The sequence below is a fragment of the Megascapheus bottae genome, chromosome 2 (genome assembly GCF_031878675.1).
Source record: "Megascapheus bottae isolate mThoBot1 chromosome 2, mThoBot2.hap1, whole genome shotgun sequence".
Classification (NCBI taxonomy): Eukaryota; Metazoa; Chordata; class Mammalia; order Rodentia; family Geomyidae; genus Megascapheus; species Megascapheus bottae.
Window position 1 is genome coordinate 91,809,221 of NC_143510.1, and position 18,511 is coordinate 91,827,731.

The window sequence follows — 18,511 nt, forward strand, 5'->3', positions numbered from 1 at the left end:
GGCTTTTCTTTTTTCTTTTTCTTTTTGCCGGTTCTGGGGGCTTGAATAGAGGGCTTAGGCACCGTCCTTTGCTTTCTGAAGGCTGGCATGCTCTACCCCTTCAGCCATAGCATCACTTTTCCCTTTTTCTGTTGTATGTGGTACTGAGGACTCAAACCCAGGTCTTTGTGCATGCTAGGCAATTACTCTTAGTACTAGGTCAGATCTGCCATCTTTCATGTCTGTTTTTATGTGACATATCTCAGTCTTTTAGGTAGCAGATGTTTAGTACCTACCAAATGTTAAGCATTTGGAATATGAAGACTACGACGTTTTTTCATAGCCTGTGGGGATTTAGTGGGTATTGGTATATTTAAAAGTTTGCCTATAAGTTATATATGCATGTGTGCGTGTGTGCTCCCATGCACATCCACACATATATCCATTTGTCCATACAGTGGTCCATACATCCTTCCGACCGACCTCATGTATCTGTCCTGGGGATTGAACTCGGGGCCTGGAGTTTTTTTCTGCTCAGATAAGATATACTACCACTTGAGCCACAGCCCCACTTCTGTTGTTTTGGTGGTTAGAGTTAAGAGTCTTATAAACTTTCCTTTTAGGGCTGTCCTGGAACTGCAGTCCTCACTTCTCAGTCTCCTGAGTAGCTAGGATTATCAGCATGAACCACCAATGTCTGGTGCAGTTAAATTATTAAGTGTTCAAGGAAGCAATAGGGATCATTTCAGGCAGGGTGGATTTTGGGTGTTATTGGAAAGAAAACTTTATTATGAAGAAAAATGTACATTTGAAAAGGATAGTGCAGAAAGTAAGAAAGTACTTAATTTTCCCTAGAATTAGGAAGAATCAAAACAGTATTTCAAGTGGAACAAATACAAATGGTTGTTATTGCTAGAAAATGCATAGGGGATGATAGGGAGAAAGGATTGTGTTCATGACAGACAGATGGAAAGAAGATATTGGAGTCCTAGTGTGGAAAGACAAACATACCAAATAATTTGGCATTTAATTTGCCATCAGGATGAAAATTGTAGGAATAGAGTGAGATAGTTGGTAAAATACTCATGGTATTGCCCAGAATCAGCAGGGTGAGAGGACCTAATGGCAAGGAGACCAGGTATTTACCTCCCCTCTTTTTTTGGGGGGGGGGTCATGAGGCTCAAACTTGGGGGCCTAGGGACTGTCTCTGAGCACTTTTGCTCAAGGCTAGTGCTCAGCTTCAGGCTTTAGAGTGGTTAATTGGAGAGTCTCATGATGACTTCACTACTGGGCTGGCCTCGAACCACAGTCCTCAGATTTCAGCCTTCTGAGTACCTAGGATTCCAAGCTTGAACTACCAGTGTCTGGCTTTACCCTCCTTTTCCCCAGTCCCACCCCTCTCCCTTTTTTTGGGTACCTGTTCTGGGGCTTGAACTGAAGTCTTTGGTGTTGTCTCTGAGCTTTTTTGTTCAAGATTAGTATTGTACCACTTGCCACAGCTCCTTTCTCAGCTTTTTGGGTACTTAATTGGAGACAAGTGGCACAGTTTTATTTCCCAGGCTGGTTTAAACCTGGGATCCTCAGATCTGAGCCTCCTGAGTAGCTTGAGCCACCAGGACCCAGCTCTTTTGAACTGTGCTTATCTTTTGCCTTGGATGTTTTTGGAGTTGTGATGACCAGATTGAATTGTTTTAAAGATCTATGTTTTTCTAGGCACAGATGCATTACTGTAATCTTAGCTGTCTCAGCAGGCTAAAATTGGCTTACTCAAAATGAAGAATTGTTCAAGGCTTAATGATAAGAACATTTTCCTAGTAGCCCAAGTGCTCCTCCCCCAGGACCACTTGTTTAAAAATGGAAACTTGAGCCTATAATCCTGGCAAGGCTGGAGGCTGAGATCTGAGGATCTTTGTTCATAGCCAGCCCAGGCACAAAAGTCCCTGAGACTCTTATCTCCCATTAACCATCAGTGGTAGAGCTCTAGCCTTGAGCTGAACAGCTTAAGCCCCACAACCAAAAAAAGAAAAAGAAATGAGAGCTCTGCCACTTAAGCCACAGCACCACTTTCAGCATTTTTTTTATATATGTGATACCAAGGAATCAAATCCTAGTCTTTGTGTGTGCTAGGCAAGTACTCTTAGCACTAGGCCAAACTCCTGGCCCCCAATTTCGGCTTCATTGATGGTAATAGAATATAAGAATCTCGTAGACTTGGACCAGGAGCATGGCCTCCTGGTAGACTGCTTGCCTAAAGCATGCTTGAAGCCCTGGATTCAATTTCTTAGAGTCACATACATAGAAAAAGCTGGAAGTGGTGCTGTGACTCAAGTGATAGAGCACCAGCCTTGAGGGAAGTCCAAGGACTGGCCAAAAAAAGCAGGGGCCAGGAGTTTGGCCTAGTGGTAGAGTGTCTGCCTAGTATGCACAAAGACCTGGGTTCGATTCCTTGGTACTACATATTCACAGAAAAAGCCAGAAATGCCAGGCGTGGTGGTTCACGCCTATAATCCTAGCTACTCCGGAGGCTGAGATCTGAGGACCAAGGTTCAAAGCCAGCCCAGGCCCAAAAGGACCAGAGACTCTTATCTCCCACAAAAACAAAAATAGAAAAAGCCAAAAATGGTGCTGTGGCTCAAGTGGTAGAGCTCTAGCCTTGAGAAAGCCCAAGGACTGTACATAGGCTCTGAGTTCAAGGCCCAGGACTGGCCAGAAAAACTTCCACAAAACAAAGATAAGAAAAGGAAAAAGGGACTAGGAGTTTGGCCTAGTGGTTAAAGTGCTTGCCTAGCATGCATGAATACCCAGGTTTGATTCCTCGGTACCACATACATAGAAAAAAGCCGGAAGTGGTGCTGAGGTTCAAGTGGTAGAGCTCTAGCCTTGAGAAAGTCCAAGGACAGTGCTCAGGCCCTGAGCTCAAGCCCAGGACTGGCAAAAAAAAAAAAAAGAAAAGAAAAGGAAAAAAAAAATCATGGAATTTTCTGCTTAGGCTAGCTTTGAACCTCCATCCTCAGCTTTCTAAGTAGCTATGATTTTAGGCATGAGTCTGGTTTTACAGATCATGTTAAAATTAACTTAGTTAAGACCCTTCATAAAGAGTGATAGATAGCTTGTCTTCTTAGAGCTCACACTGAATTTACAGGTTTCGTTATATGAAGAAAGTCTTCTGTATTGCATATCTTCATGGATTTTAGTTTGTGTTTTAACTTCTGAGAAGTTCTGAAATATTGGTCCAGTTTAATTTGTTATCTGTGTGTGTGTGTGTGTGTGTGTGTGTGTGTGTGTGTCACATTGAATTCCTTTGATTTTATTGTAGGCATAGTTCTTAAGTATTTTTAGGTGTCTGTATAACCAAAAATTCCCTCCTCTTCAATACATTTGCAATTTTGTAATATATAGAGCAGCAAGTATAGCAATATAATTCCTGGGGGCATGTTTGGAAATGTTAATTGTAAGAACCAAAATGTAAAAGTTGCTTTTTTAAAAAAAATTTAATAAATTTCTGGTTCTTGTGTCATACTTTAACCTTTATCTTTTGTGTTTGTGTTTAGATTTTGGCTCTCTGTTTGACCTGGAGCACGACTTACCAGATGAACTAATCAACTCTACAGAATTGGGACTAACCAATGGTAGTGATATTAGTCAGCTTCAGACAAGTCTTGGCATAGTACAAGATGCAGCTTCTAAGCATAAACAGTTGTCGGAATTACTACGATCTGGTAGTTCCCCTAACCTCAGCATGGGTGTTGGTGGTCCAGGCCAGGTCATGGCAAGTCAGGCCCAACAGAACAGTCCTGGATTAGGTTTGATAAATAGCATGGTCAAAAGCCCAATGGCACAGCCCGGCTTGACGTCTCCCAACATGGGGATGGGCACTAGTGGACCAAATCAGGGTCCTAGTCAGTCCACAGCAGGTATGATGAACAGTCCAGTAAATCAGCCTGCCATAGGAATGAACACAGGGATGAATGCTGGCATGAATCCTGGAATGTTGGCTGCAGGCAATGGACAGGGGATAATGCCTAATCAAGTCATGAATGGATCAATTGGAGCAGGCCGGGGAAGACCGAATATGCAGTACCCAAACCCAGGCATGGGAAACACTGGCAGCTTATTGACTGAGCCACTGCAGCAGGGCTCTCCCCAGATGGGAGGACAAGCAGGATTGAGAGGACCCCAGCCTCTTAAGGTGAGTGTACATTCAGTACCCATCTAAGTCACTGCTGATATTCAGTGTTATATTGTATAGCATTTCCTCTATAGTATAAAGATTTGCTTGCCTTCTACAAGTTTTGAGAATCTTACATATTTTTATTTTTTAACTGACTAGTGTCTTCATAGCTTTGTTTATCCAAAGGAAAAAGCTTTGAGAGCAATTCCTTTCTTCCATTCCTCAAGATACGTATTATTTTCTTGGTCTTTGGGCTTGAACTCTGGGCCTGGATGCTGGGCCTGAGCTCTTCAGCTCAAGGCTTACCACCCGACCCCTTGAGCCACAGTGCCATTTCCGATTTTCTGGTGGTGAAGTGTTGGTAAGACTCTCACAATCTTTAGTGCTCGGACTGACTTTAAACCATGATCCTCAGATCTTAGCCTCCAGAGTAGCTAAGATTACAAGTTTGAGCTGCCACATTCAATATAAGTGTTAATTTCAAGTTTTTAAGCTTTTTCTTTTCTTTTTGGTTGTCATGGGACTTAAACAGAGGGCGCTGTCAGGCCCTGATTGAATTCAAGCCCAACTTGCAAATACGTAAGAATATTTTGGATTTATGTGCGCAGGCTGGATTTGAACCATGATCCTTAGGGGCCGGGAGTTTGGCCTAGTGATAGAGTGCTTGCCTAGCATGCATGAAGACCCGGGTTCGATTCCTTGGTACCACATACATAGAAAAAAGCCGGAAGTGGTGCTGAGGCTCAAGTGGTAGAGCTCTAGCCTTGAGAAAGTCCAAGGACAGTGCTCAGGCCCTGAGCTCAGCCCAGGACTGGCAAAAAAAAAAAAAAAAAAAAAAAAAAAACCCAAAACCATAATCTTTAGATTTCAGGCACTTGACTAACTAATATTACTGGTGTGAGCCATAAGTGCCTGGCAATATGACTTACATATATAGATTTGCAGAGTATAGATCAGGTAGCAGTTTCATTCCGTACTCCTCTTAGATCATATAAGACCAGTTAAATCATCTGATACATCTTAGCACAGACATGTTTGCTTTTTTAAATGGCCTACAAGCAATGTTACTGAATAGCCCTGGGCAGAAAAAAAAGTTTCCCATTGGATATCACACATTTAAAGAAGTGAGTCTTACGTGTTTTATTGCTTATAGATTCCTGAGTCCATAGCTATGATGTGGATAGTTTTAAGATGGGATTACAAAGCCAAAAGAACTGTGGTGGTTTCATTTTGTTATTGTCCACCTGGAAAATGGAGAATGAGGCTCATAGCTTTTTATTTTGTTATTTTTATGTTTTACTTTTTTTTTTTTTTTTTGCCAGTCCTGGCCTTGAGCTCAGGACCTGAGTACTGTCCTTGGACTTTCTCAAGGCTAGAGCTCTAACACTTGAGCCTCAGCACCACTTCTGGCCTTTTTTCTATGTATGTAGTGCCGTGGAATCGAACCCTGGTCTTCATGCATGCTAGGCAAGCACTCTACCACTAGGCCAAACTCCCGACCATTATTTTTGTTTTTTTATATTTTATTGTAGAGGTGATGTACAGAGGGGCTAGTTATGTGATTCAGGTATTATGTTTGTTAGGAACAGTGTCACCCCTTCCCTTATTTTCTCCAAGGCTGTTTTGATATACTGTTACACACACACTTGTGTAACATTATGTAATTTGTGACTGAGTAGAAAAATGAACTGTCTAATAGAATAGATACATGCATTACAGAGTAACATGTAAAAAAAATATTAGTATAAACAGATATGGTGGTACATTCCAGCATTTAGAAATTTGAAGCAAAAAGATCTTGAAGGCCAGCCTGTAGAAGAGAGAGGATATGCTTCAAATATAAGAGGGTATATGTATCAGTACTGTGCAGGTGTATTGTCGTAACAGTGAAAGGAAATGAAAATTGTAGCTTTATCTATTTTTGTGGGTCACAGGGCTTGAACTGGGCCTAGTCACTGAGCCCTTCATACGGCCCTGCCCTTGAGCCAAGCCCCACTTCCCATTTTCTTGCGGTTAATTTGGAGGTAAGAGTTTCAGGTCCTTTTGTGCCCAGTTCTGGCTTTGAACCTTGATTCTCAGATCTCAGCCTCCTGAGTAGCTAAGATGACAGGCGTGAGCCACCACACCCAGCCTGTAACTATATATTCTTCTAACTTAGTATTTCTGCAGCAAGTTAACTCAAGGCAAAAGAAAGTTGAGACCAAATATTAGAGGTTCAATAATCCTCTACCTTTCAGAGTTAAACAAAATGGGCACAGGAGAGTACTAAGATAACCAGGAAAAAGGAGGTTGTCTGGCACGTGGAGACCTTGATCTATACCACAGGTGTTTTGTTTTTCCTTATTAATAGGGAAAGCTAAAAAGAGGCATGTCATACGTCGTCTATATAAGTAGTGATACAATTGAATTAAGATTGTGACTCATTCATAATTGTGCTACTTAGGAGGCTGAGACTCTGTTCTGTGCCTGTGTTCAAGGATAGTGCTCCATTTTCAGACTTTTTGGGTTTACTATATATAAGTCTAACTGACTTCCCTGTCTAGAATGGCTCCAAACCAGGATCTTCATATCTCAGCCTCCTGAGATATGACATTGACAATTGACTGGGATATGTATGAGAACTTTACTATTGTTTAGCAGTGGAATGGAATTGGAAGACTTTGTTTTTGGTGGTGGTGGTATAGGAATTTGAACTGGGAGCCTTAACTTTCCTAGGCAAGTGTTTTCCCTCCAGGCTTTTTTTTTTTTGAGTTGGTTATTAGGCTTGAAGTAAGGGCCTAGACACTGCCCCTATGCTTTTCTGCTCAAGGCTAGCATTCTACAACTTTGAGCCACAGCTCCACTTCCCATTTTCTGGTAGTTGATTGGAGATAAGAATCTCATAGACTTTCCTTCCATGGGTGGGCTAGCTTTCAACCAAGATCCTCATATCTGTGTCCTGAGTATCTAGAGTGATAGGCCTGAGCCACCAATCCTCCAGTTATCTCCAACCTTCAGGACCTTTCTGTGGCCATTCCTGTAGCTTAAACCCAGGGTCTTGGTGCCATCCTTGAGTTGTTTTGCTCAAGGCTGGTGCTGTACCACTTGAGCTGTAGGTCACGTGTGATTCCCTTTTAATTACTTAGTAGCTATTGCATCTTGCATACTTAATATCTTGCTTGCTGTGTTCCTAGTTGGAGATGATTTACTTTTTTCTATTTTCTCTTCCTTCCCCTCCCCCCTCTCTCTTTTCCTCCCTTCTCCTGTACTCAGGGCCTGGGTGCTCTCCATTTAGCTTTTTGGTAAACCATAGTGTTCAACTATTTGAGCTGCATTTATACTTCCACCTCTTTGGTGGTTTATTGGAGCAGAATAAGAGTCTCATGAACTTTCTTGCCTGGGCTTGGCTTTGAAATGCAGTCCTCAGAACTCAGCCTCCTGAGTAGCTAGGATTACAGATATGAGCTACCAGCTCCTAGCCAGACATGGACAATTCTAAACTTAACATTTAGGGATAGAGCTGATCTTGGGTAATTAATATTTAGTTTGTTGAATGAAAATGCATTTATTTGCACTTGAACCTCATTATCAGGAAGTCATTTGATTTGTGAAGTATTAGTACTCTTCATATAGCCATTATATAGTTCTCGAAGATGAACTTAAGTGCAAAAACACAGCTGGAGGTGTAGCTCAAATTGTAGAATACCAGCTCACAAAATTGTGTGTGTGTGTGTGTGTGTGTGTGTGTGTGTTTGTGTTTGTTTGTTTTTTGCCAGTCCTGGGCTTGAGCTCAGGGCCTGAGCACTGTCCTTGGATTTTTCTCAAGGCTAGAGCTCTACCACTTGAGCCTCAGCACCACTTCTGGCTTTTTTCTATGTATGTGGTACCGAGGAATCGAACCCGGGTCTTCATGCATGCTAGGCAAGCACTTTAACCTCTAGGCCAAACTCCCCGCCTGTTTGTTTGTTTTTTATTTGTTTTTTTTTAAGGGGCTGGACAGTCCTGTTTCAGCTCAGGGCCAGGGCACTGTCCCTGAATTTCTTTTGCTCAAGGCTAGCACTCTACCACTTGAGGTACAGCACTTCTGGCCTTTTCTGTTTGTGTGATACTAAGAAATTGTACCCAGGGGTTCATGCACTCTATCTGCTGCATTCCCAGCTCCCCTTGTATGATTTCTAATAGAGATGATTTACAAATCTTGTTTAATACAGTTATAGGAAGGCAGAATTTTCTTTCCTTAATGTGTTTTCTTAATTACAAATATTTATAAAACATTTCATGTGGGCTGGGAGTGTTAGCCTAGGTAGATTGCTTGCCTAGCATGCACAATACCCTGGGCTTGATTCCTATGCGGAAAAAGCTGGAAGTGGTGCTGGAGCTCAAGTGTAGAGTGCTAGCCTTGAGCAAAATTTTAAAAAACAAAAGAACAAATTCAGCACAGGACAGTGCCCAGGCCCTGAGTTTAACCTTCAGGACTGGCAAAACAAAACCACCTTACCAGTGCCTGAAAAGTAGCTCTGTAATTTGAATCTACATTTATGAGTGTAATATTAGTATGGATTTCTATTAGAATCATTGGATTTCCTTTATAATTGTTTTTGTAAAGAAGTAGGATAGAGGAATAGTGATGGTCTAATAATAGGGGGGAACAAAATTTAATTTCTTCTGTTTCTTACTCCTAGATGGGAATGATGAGCAATCCCAATCCTTACAGTTCGCCATATTCTCAAAATTCTGGACAGCAGCTTGGAGCCAGTGGCCTGGGTCTCCAGATTCAGACAAAGACTGTACTACCAAATAGCTTATCTCCATTTGCAATGGACAAAAAAGCAGTTCCTGGTGGAGGGATGCCCAACATGGTGTGTACTCAACTTACAGTTGGCATTTTACGAAAGAATTGTGTTAAAACTTTGATGCTGTCTTCCATATGTGCTGTAACTTGTTTGAAGATGTGTAGTGAGTGAGCCCTGTGAGAGAGCGGAGAGGCTTTTGCTTTCTTTGCATTTTACTTGGTATTTTATGGCAGTAAGATGACAGCTCCAGATAGGAACAGTGATGTTCAGGGCCTGCCTTTCACCTCCTTTGGCTAGTGAGTGTTTCTGACAGAAAAATGTGAAATTTTTGCTCTTGGGGGAAAAGACTTTGGCACAGAACCTTACTTTTAGTGGCCAACCACATGTATTAATTTTGTTAGCTATTTCAACACCCGTGTAACCTAAGAAACTACTTTGGTTTTTGTTTACCATGCTTCATCTACATAGTGTTTTAAATCTTGGTGTATATTAGGGAAAATCATCAGGGATTTAAAAAAAAAATTATTGCTTTACAAAGGTGATGTACATAGCAGAAACTGGTTTTAAATTTGACATTTTTCTACAGTAAAAGTATTTCTAGTTGCAAATTTGTCCTGTAGTCTGAATTCATCTTTGAAAAGTTGTAACATAGTCCTAAGAAGAAATAGGAGTAATTTGAATTAAGCTGCACTCTCATTGTTATTTATTCAGTAAGGCTTAAAACAATTGCATTATCTGAATATGTACTGGAACCATATGTTTAGGTTTTGTGTGGGTGTATGAACATATTAGTACATGCTAATCCCCATGCTTGAATTTAGAGTCTGTGTTCTGTTCCTGACCTTTTTTGCTTAAGGCTAGTGCTCTATGCTTTTAGCCACAGCTCCACTTCCAGTTTTTTTTGTAGTTTGGTAATAATGAGTCTTAACAGTTGGGCACTCGTGGTTCACTCCTGAAATCCTAGCTACTCAGGAAGCTGAGATCTGAGGATCTGAGTTTGAAAGCGAGCCTGAGCAGGAAACTCCATGAAAAAAGCCAGACTGTGCAGCAGTTAGTTGCTCAAGTGATAGAGCATTGGCCTCAAGCACATAGAATCTCTGGATTGTGCCCATGCCCTAAGTTCAAGGCCCCTAGGACCTGCCAAAAAATAAAAAATAAATTAGTCTTTCCTGCCCAGGCTGACTTTGAACTGTGGTCCTCACCACAGCTTCCTGAGTAGTTAGGAGTGAGGTGTAAGCCACCTTGTCTAACTTGGTTTTGTTGTGTCACCTATATATATTTTGGGTGCTCTCCTGTAAGTATTAGACATATAAAGATAAGTAACATATCCCTATCCTCAGAAACGGGCATTTTTATCAGTAAACAAATTTCTTCCAAACACTATTACAAGATTTACTTATAAATAGATTTCTGTTTACTAGAAGTTAACATTGGCACAATTAAGATATATGTTTATTATATCCCTTAGGGCCCGCAGCCCGCCCCGCAGGGCCAGCAGCCAGGCCTGGTAACTCCAGTCACTCAGGGGATGGGTTCTGGAGCACACACAGCTGATCCAGAGAAGCGCAAGCTCATCCAGCAGCAGCTTGTACTCCTTTTACATGCCCACAAGTGCCAGCGCCGGGAGCAGGCTAATGGGGAAGTAAGGCAGTGCAACCTTCCCCACTGCCGCACGATGAAGAATGTTCTGAACCACATGACACACTGCCAGTCAGGCAAGTCTTGCCAAGGTGAGTAGCCCTAGAGCCCTACTTTGGTATCATGATTATGATGGTATTTGGGTATTATGTTTATATCTATTGAAATTTATCAAAATACATATTTAATTTATGCTTTACTTTTAATTTTTTTGTTTTTGCAATACTAGAAATTATATCTGAGTCTTGAGCATCTAAGGCAAGTCGTCAGCCATTGAGTTGCCCCCTTAATCCTTTTTTGTGTATGTCGTTTATTCAATAAAGTTAAAAATTCCATTGTCTAGATGTACTACAATTGATCTGCCTGGGATCTTTGATCCCTTTAGATTTTAGGCAGTTAAATAATCTACTAAATGGGCATTGGTGGCTTTTGCCTAGAATGCTAGATACTCAGGACACAGAAATCTGAGGATCACCTTTGGAAATGAACTAGTATAATACACACACAAAAATCTGCTATAAACAGGGAAACATACAGATATATATTTACATATATTCTATATATGTGAATTTGTGTGTGTGTGTGTGTGTTTTCTACTAATCTTGGTCTTGAACTAAGGGCCTGGATTCTGTTCCTGAGCTTACATTCTTAGTGGCTAGGATAGGTTTACACACATGAACTATGATCATCCAACTAGAAAATATATTTTGAGGGCCAGGAGTTTGGCCTAGTGGTAGAGTGCTTGCCTGGCATCTATGAAGCCCTGCCTTTGATTGCTCGGTACCTTCTATGTAGAAAAAGCTGGATGTGGTGCTGTGGCTCAAGTAGTAGACCCTGTAACCTTGAGAAAGCCCAAGGGCAGTGCTCAGGCGCTGAGCTCAAGCCTGGGACTAGCAAAAGAAAATATATTTTGAGACCTTCCTCTCCTCCCCAAGAGCTAAGGTCAGAACTCTGGATCTTATATTTTAGGCAAATGTTCTTCTACTAAGCAATCCCTTTTTTTTTTTTTTTTTTGGTTTGTTTATTTGCTTGGTTTTTTTGTTTCGTGGATTTAGGGGCTTGAACTCATGGCTTGGGCATGGTCCTTGAGGTTTTTTTGTGGAAGGTTAGCATTCTACCATTAGCATTCTACTTCTGGCCTCTTATTGGTTGATAGGAGTTAGGAAACTCATAGACTTAGTTGAGCAGGATGGCTTCTAATAGTGATCTCCATGGAATTATTACAGATGTGAAGGCACTGGACCTGGCTGAACATTTTTTCATACATTTATTAGCCATTTCTACTCCTGAGAACTCTGTTTAATTCATTTGCAGAATAAGTTTATTAATTGGTGAGGTATTATTATTGGGGTTTTGCTATTATGTCTCTCAAGTGCCCAATTTAATACTTTTTTACTTAATCAGTTTTATCCAGTTTAATAGATCATTTATAGAGTAAAATTTTTTATTTCGAGTTAGTTTTTTTTTTTTTTAAATCTTCAGTCATGGGGCTTGAACTCTGTGCCTGGGCACTGTCCCTGAGCTCTTCAGCTCAAGACTACCACCCTACCCCTTGATCCACAGCGCCACTTCTGGTTTTCTAGTGGTAAATTGGAGATAAGAGTCTCACAGACTTTAGTGCCCAGGCTGGCTTTGAACTGCCACCCTCAGATATCAACCTCCTGAGTAGCTAGGATTACAGGCGTGAGCCACTGAGCCTGGCTTAAAGGAGACTTTTTGGTTTTGTTTTTTGGTGGTTATGGGCCTTAAACTTGGCCTGGGAGGTGTCCCTGAGCTTTTCAGCTCAAGGCTAGGACTTTTCCTCATTACTAGCATTGTACCCCAAGAGCCACACAGCACTACCTTTGGCTTTTTCTCTGTGATTCAATTCAAAGGTACCACATGCATAGAAAAAAATCCAGAAGTGGTGCTGTGGCTCAAGTGGTAGAGCTCTGGCTTTGAGAAAGCCCAAGGACAGTGCTCATGCCCTGAGCTGAAGCCCAGGACTGGCAAAGGAAAGAGAGAGAGAGAGAGAGAGGAGAGAGGAGAGAGAGAAAGCAATTAAAAAAAATATATATGTAGCTATGCCTAGTAGCTCATGAACTATAATCCCAGCTACTTAAGCAGTTGAGATTTTAGACCTAACGTTCAAAACCTGTTCGGGAAGGAAACCCCTTGAGACTCCAAATAGATAGATCTGTATCCTTGAGCTGCAGAGCTCAGGGACAATGCCCAGGCCCAGAGTTCAAGTTGGAAAAAAAGTGCTAGCCTTCAGCACACAAAAGAAGCTTGGGGATGGTGCTCAGGATCTTAAAGTCCTGGGAGAGGAACAACAGAAAAATGAGGGGTTGGTAAGGTGATTCTGTGGTAAAATACTTGCTTAGCATGCAACTTCTGAATTTGGTTCCTCAGTGCCACATAACAGAAAAAGCTGGTTTACTGGTACAGTGCTTGCCTAGCATACATTAAGACCTAGATCTGATTCCTCTGTACCACATACAAAGAGAAAATCAGATATGTGCTGTGGCATGTGGTAAAGCTCTATTCGTGAGAAAGCCCAAGGACAGTGCTCAGGCCCTGAATTCAAGCCCCAGGAGTGGCAAAAAAGCAGCTGAAAGTGGTGCTGTGGCTTAAGTAGTAGAATGCTAGTTTGACCAAAAGAAGCTCAGTGACAATGGCCAGTCCTTGAGTCCAAGCACCTCACCTGGCAAAAACAACAAAACCCAAAAAAAATCCCCTTTGTAGCCAGGTACTATTTGTTGTTAATCAGGAGGTTGAGATCTGTACTGGCACTGCAAAAATTACCTCATAGTTTTCCCCCTAGTTTATTTTTTTCTTACAATTCAATATTTTATTATAGTATTAGATAATAAAAGTGTATGAAGGCTCAACTGAATTGTTAATCTGTTGTAACAAAAGATAACGTAATTAGTTTTAGAAATCCTAACATTTTCCCTCAGTTTCTTCCTCTTTCATTTCCTTCCGGAACTTTTCAATTTAACTTCCTTCTTTCCAAATATCCCTAGTTTTCTTAAATTGTGAATATGATCTATATAGTAGTATTGTTATGAAGAAATGGTTCTGTATTTATACTTCTTTTAAATGAATAATAACTTGGCTATTCATGCAAAAATTTTTTTTTCCAAATATTTTTTCTCTTTTAGTGGCTCACTGTGCATCTTCTCGACAAATCATTTCACACTGGAAGAATTGTACAAGACACGACTGTCCTGTGTGTCTTCCACTAAAAAATGCTGGGGATAAGAGAAATCAACAGTGTAAGTTCTTTAGTGCCTGGGCTGGCTTTGAACTGTAATCCTCAGATCTCAGCCTCCTGTGTAGATAAAATTGCAGACATGAGCCATCACTGCTCCCACCTTAATCCCGCTGTGAAGCTTGAGGCCTTGGCTCAGTCCCTGAGTATCTTTGTGCTCAAGGCTATGCTCTACCACTTGAGCCATCACTTCTAGCCTTTCCTGTGTATATGGTATCAAGGAATCAAAAACAGGTCTTGGTGTGAGCTAGGTCTTGGTGCTTTTAAATAATGAATAGATTTTTCTTTATGTTGGTTTTAAAGCATTTATATAGGGATTGGGAGTGTTGCCTAATGGTAGAGTGCTTGCCTAACATGTACAAAGCCCTAGGTTCGATTCCTCCCTCCTTCGACAGAAAAAGTGGTGTTGTAGCTCAGGTGACAGAGTGCTAGCCTTGAGCAAAAAATGTGCTAGGACAGTGTCGGCCAGGCCCTGAGTTCAAGCCCTAGGACTGGCAGAAAAATAATTAAAGCATTTGTACAATTGGCAGAGACTGATAGACTTAATGGGACAGTTCTTAGGCAGCAAAAATTGTTCCTGTCAACGATTCCTTTGGTTTCAGTTCTTTTTATTGTGCCCGTAGTCCTGTGAACAGCTTCAGGCGGTAAGTGCAGATAAGAGTCTCATGGACTTTCCTGCCCCAGCTGGCTTTCAACTACCCCCGTCCCCCAGATGTTCACTCTGGTTTTCAAACTTGAATTGAGGGTTTGGGCCCTGTCCCTGAGCTCTTCTGCTCAAGGCTGGCACTCTACCACTTTAAGACAGCTCCACTTCTATGTTTATGGTGGTTAATTGGAGATGTTTCTCCTAGACTTTTCTTGCCCAGGCTGGCTTTGAACTGTGATCCTTAGATCTTTGTTCTAAGTAGCTAGGACTGCAAGTGTGAGCCACCAGCTTGCAGCTCCTTCCAACTTTTTCTGAGCAGTTTATTGGAGCTATGAGTCTTAGAGACTTTCCTACCCAAGTTGGCTTCCAACCAGGATCCCCAGATCTCAGCCTCCTGAGTAGCAATGATTTCAAGTGTGATCCACTGAAGTGGATCAAACTGAAGTTTGATGACTTCAGTTTTTTTCTTTTTCTTTTCTTGCCAGTCATGGGACTTGAATTCAGGGTCTGGGCTCTTTCTACCTGAGCTTCTTTGTGCTCAAAGCTAGAGCTGTACTACTTGAGCCACAGTGCCACTTCTGTCCCTTTCTGTTTATGTGGTACTGAGGAATCTACTAATATGCCATATTCTCAGCCCTTAGCTTTTTCCTTTTTTTCTTTAATTTTCCTTTTCTTTGTGTGTATGTGGGAAGAGGGGTGTCGTGGGGCTTGAGCTCACATCCTAGATACCATTCTGGAGCTTTTTTGCTTAATTCTAGTTCTCTACCACTTTAAGCCACCCTTCTAGTTTTCTGGAGGTTACAGATAAGTAATGGACTTTCTTACCTGGGCTGGCTTCAGACCTTGATCTCCAGATCTCAGCTTCAAGGGTAGATAGGATTACAGATATCAGCCACTGGTGCCTGCTAAGTCTGTGAGACTCTTATCTCCAGTTTATGAGCAGAAAGCCTGGAGTGGACCTCTGGCTCAAATACCAGAGTCCCTGCCTTGAGTGAAAATGGATAGAGCGGGTATATGCCTTTGTTGAAGCCCCATTCCCAGTATAGTTGCATACATGTACACGTGTGAGCATACAAAAAATTGTGAGTTTTCACATACAATAAAACTCATCATTTTAACATTGCAAGCAATTATTCTTTTTCAAATGTACAAGTTTTCCAGCTGTCACATAGCTCAAATTGTAGAGTATTTCCAAGTAAAATATAATACCATTCTTTTGTCTCCTCTAGCGATTTTGACTGGAGCACCTGTTGGGCTTGGAAATCCTAGTTCTCTCGGAGTGGGTCAACAGTCAACACCTAGCTTAAGCACTGTGAGTCAGATTGATCCCAGCTCTATTGAGCGAGCATATGCAGCTCTTGGCTTACCCTATCAAGTAAACCAGATGCCACCACAACCCCAGGTACAAACGAAGAACCAGCAGAATCCCCAGTCTGGACAGTCTCCCCAAGGCATGAGGCCCATGAGCAACATGAGTAAGTGATGTGTTCCTAATCACAAAGGTGACATTGGTTGAACGATTAAATGCTGGCTATAAATTCAGGATTAACTCCTTGATGGAGTTTATACTTTTTCCTGCTTGGGCTTTCTCAAGGCTAGCCCTTTACTGCTCGAGCCTCAGCACCACTTCTAGCTTTTTCTGGATATGTGGTACTGAGACATCGAATCCCAGGGCTCTCTGCATGCTAGACAAGGACTCTACCATTTGGCCATTCTCTTAGCCCAACGACTATTATTTTAAGTTTTAAACAGTAGCCCTTTATCTGCAAAAGGTCTTTTTGTAATGTGTATGCACACAGGACCTGCTTCTGCTATATTTCCTTTTTCTTAATGTGCTCGTCCTTCAGCTGGATTCAGGCCCTGGGCATTGTCTTTGAGATTTTGTGCTAAATAATGCTCTACCACTTGAGCCACAGCGCCACTTTCTGTCTTTCTTTCTTTTTTTTTTTTTTTTTTTTTGGTGAGTCATGGAGCTTGTACTCTGCCTGGGTACTGTTCCTGAGCTCTTCAGCTAGCTCAAGGCTACCGCCCTACCCTTGAGCCAAGCCCCACTTACTGTTTTCTAGAGGTTAATTGGAGATAAGAGTGTCAGGTCCTTTTGTGCCCGGCTGGCTTTGAATCTTGATCCTCAGATCTCAGCCTCCTGAGTAGCTAGGATTACAGGGGTGAGCCACCATGCCCAGCCCACAGCGCCACTTGTGTCCTTTTCTGTTTATGTGGTTTTGAGGAATTGAACCCAGGGCTTCATGCATGCTACCAGAAAGCACATTTCCAGCCCTGGAATTTTTTTTTTTTTTAAAGGATGATAATAAATTGTGTCCTAGTTGCATTTTTACTGGCTTAAAAGGATACTTTATATAGTGTATGTATTGCTACTTATTTTTTCCCTCAATTTGTCTTTAAAGTCCATTGTTTTGTGGCTTTTATTTATTTCTGTGTTTTTCTTTCCTTTGTCTTAGGTGCTAGTCCTATGGGAGTAAATGGAGGTGTAGGGGTTCAAACCCCAAATCTTCTGTCTGACTCCATGTTGCATTCAGCCATAAATTCTCAAAAGTAAGTTTTAATGTGATTCATATCCTGAGTCAGATTTCAAATATGTAAGAATATTTTTTTTTGCTTCTCCTTCACACACACACACACACACACACACACACACACACACACACACACACACACACACACACACACACACACACACACACACACACCCCCACATAGGTGATACCAGGAATTGAACCCGCCTGGGTGTTTGTGTATGCTAGGCAAGCACTCTACTGCTAGGCCATGCTCCTGGCCCTCTTTGTCTGCTTTGAAAATACCTTTTGTGAATGAGGAGAGTCATAATATCATCCTTCTATAACTTTATTTGAAATTATATCACTTATGTCTGTTGTATTGTTTTAGGTCCATAACAGTAAATTTTCTCTCTTTCCCGCTGTTAAGAACCCTATTAAAAAGTGTTCCTTGAAGCCAGGTGCAGTGGCTCACACCTGTAATTCTAGCTACTCAGGATGCTGAGATAGTATCGTTGTTCTAAGCCATCTGGGCATTAAACAATCCTTGAGATTCTCATCTCCACTTAATCAGCAGAAAACTGAAAGTGGTGCTGGGCTCAAGGGTAGGGCAGTAGGCTTGAGCTGAAGAGCTTAGGGATAGCGCCCAGGCCCAGAGTTCAAGCTCTATGACCCTCCAAAAAAGAAAGTGTTCCTTGAAAATTGGGATTTGTCTAATCCACTGAGGTTTTTCATTCAAGAGACTATGCTTTCCTCTGAACACATACACACAATCTAGTTAGTAAATAAACACTGTTATGCTAATTTATGGGTGTCTTCTTCTACGCTTATTCACTAAAACTTATATCACTACTTTTTAAAGCCCAATGATGAATGAAAGTGCTAGTGTGACCTCCCTGGGTCCTATGCCAACAGCAGCTCAACCATCCAGTACTGGCATTCGGAAACAGTGGCATGAAGATATTACTCAGGATCTTCGAAACCATCTGGTTCATAAACTGTAAGATAATGAGCTTTTCTCATTTATAAGACTTACTATATCATTATTCTTCCACTCTGCTATGCATTCACCCAAAGGAATATCATTGACTTTGTATAGCCTGTTAATATTGGTATTTCTGTTCTAGTTTTCTTTAGTTTTTTTTTTTATGAACATTGATTTTTGCATCATATTTCAAATGTCATGTTTAACAAATAAGTATTCAAGAAGGGAATCTCTATGCAATCACTGGCACTTTAGTTTTAGAATGTAATTAAAATTGAGGGTTTGTGTCATAGATACATATTAATCTTTGTAATAAAACATTGTGTTTATAGAGTCATAAGTTTTTATGTCTATGTAATTATGTTTATATCTCCAATACCATGTCCATAACATTGGGTCCCCAAATATTGAATCATTGCTCTTGTGCTGTTTGGATCTAATAGCCACGTATTAAGGATACCATGCACCTTTCATTCTTTGGTCTTGACTTGTCTCACTCAACGTGATTTGCTCTAACTTCATCCACTTCCAAGTGAATGCCATTATTTTATCTT

General features: G+C 41.3%; 1 protein-coding gene across 1 annotated transcript in view; it reads left to right on the top strand.

Moving 5' to 3' along the window:
• Window positions 1-18,511, top strand: part of Ep300 (EP300 lysine acetyltransferase) — a 72,239-nt gene that overhangs the window by 10,493 nt on the left and 43,235 nt on the right. The window contains 7 exon segments of the mRNA XM_090328794.1: window positions 3,531-4,168; window positions 8,812-8,988; window positions 10,391-10,652; window positions 13,704-13,817; window positions 15,689-15,934; window positions 16,919-17,012; window positions 17,835-17,972. Coding sequence (XP_090184920.1) covers window positions 3,531-4,168; window positions 8,812-8,988; window positions 10,391-10,652; window positions 13,704-13,817; window positions 15,689-15,934; window positions 16,919-17,012; window positions 17,835-17,972 — 1,669 coding nt within the window.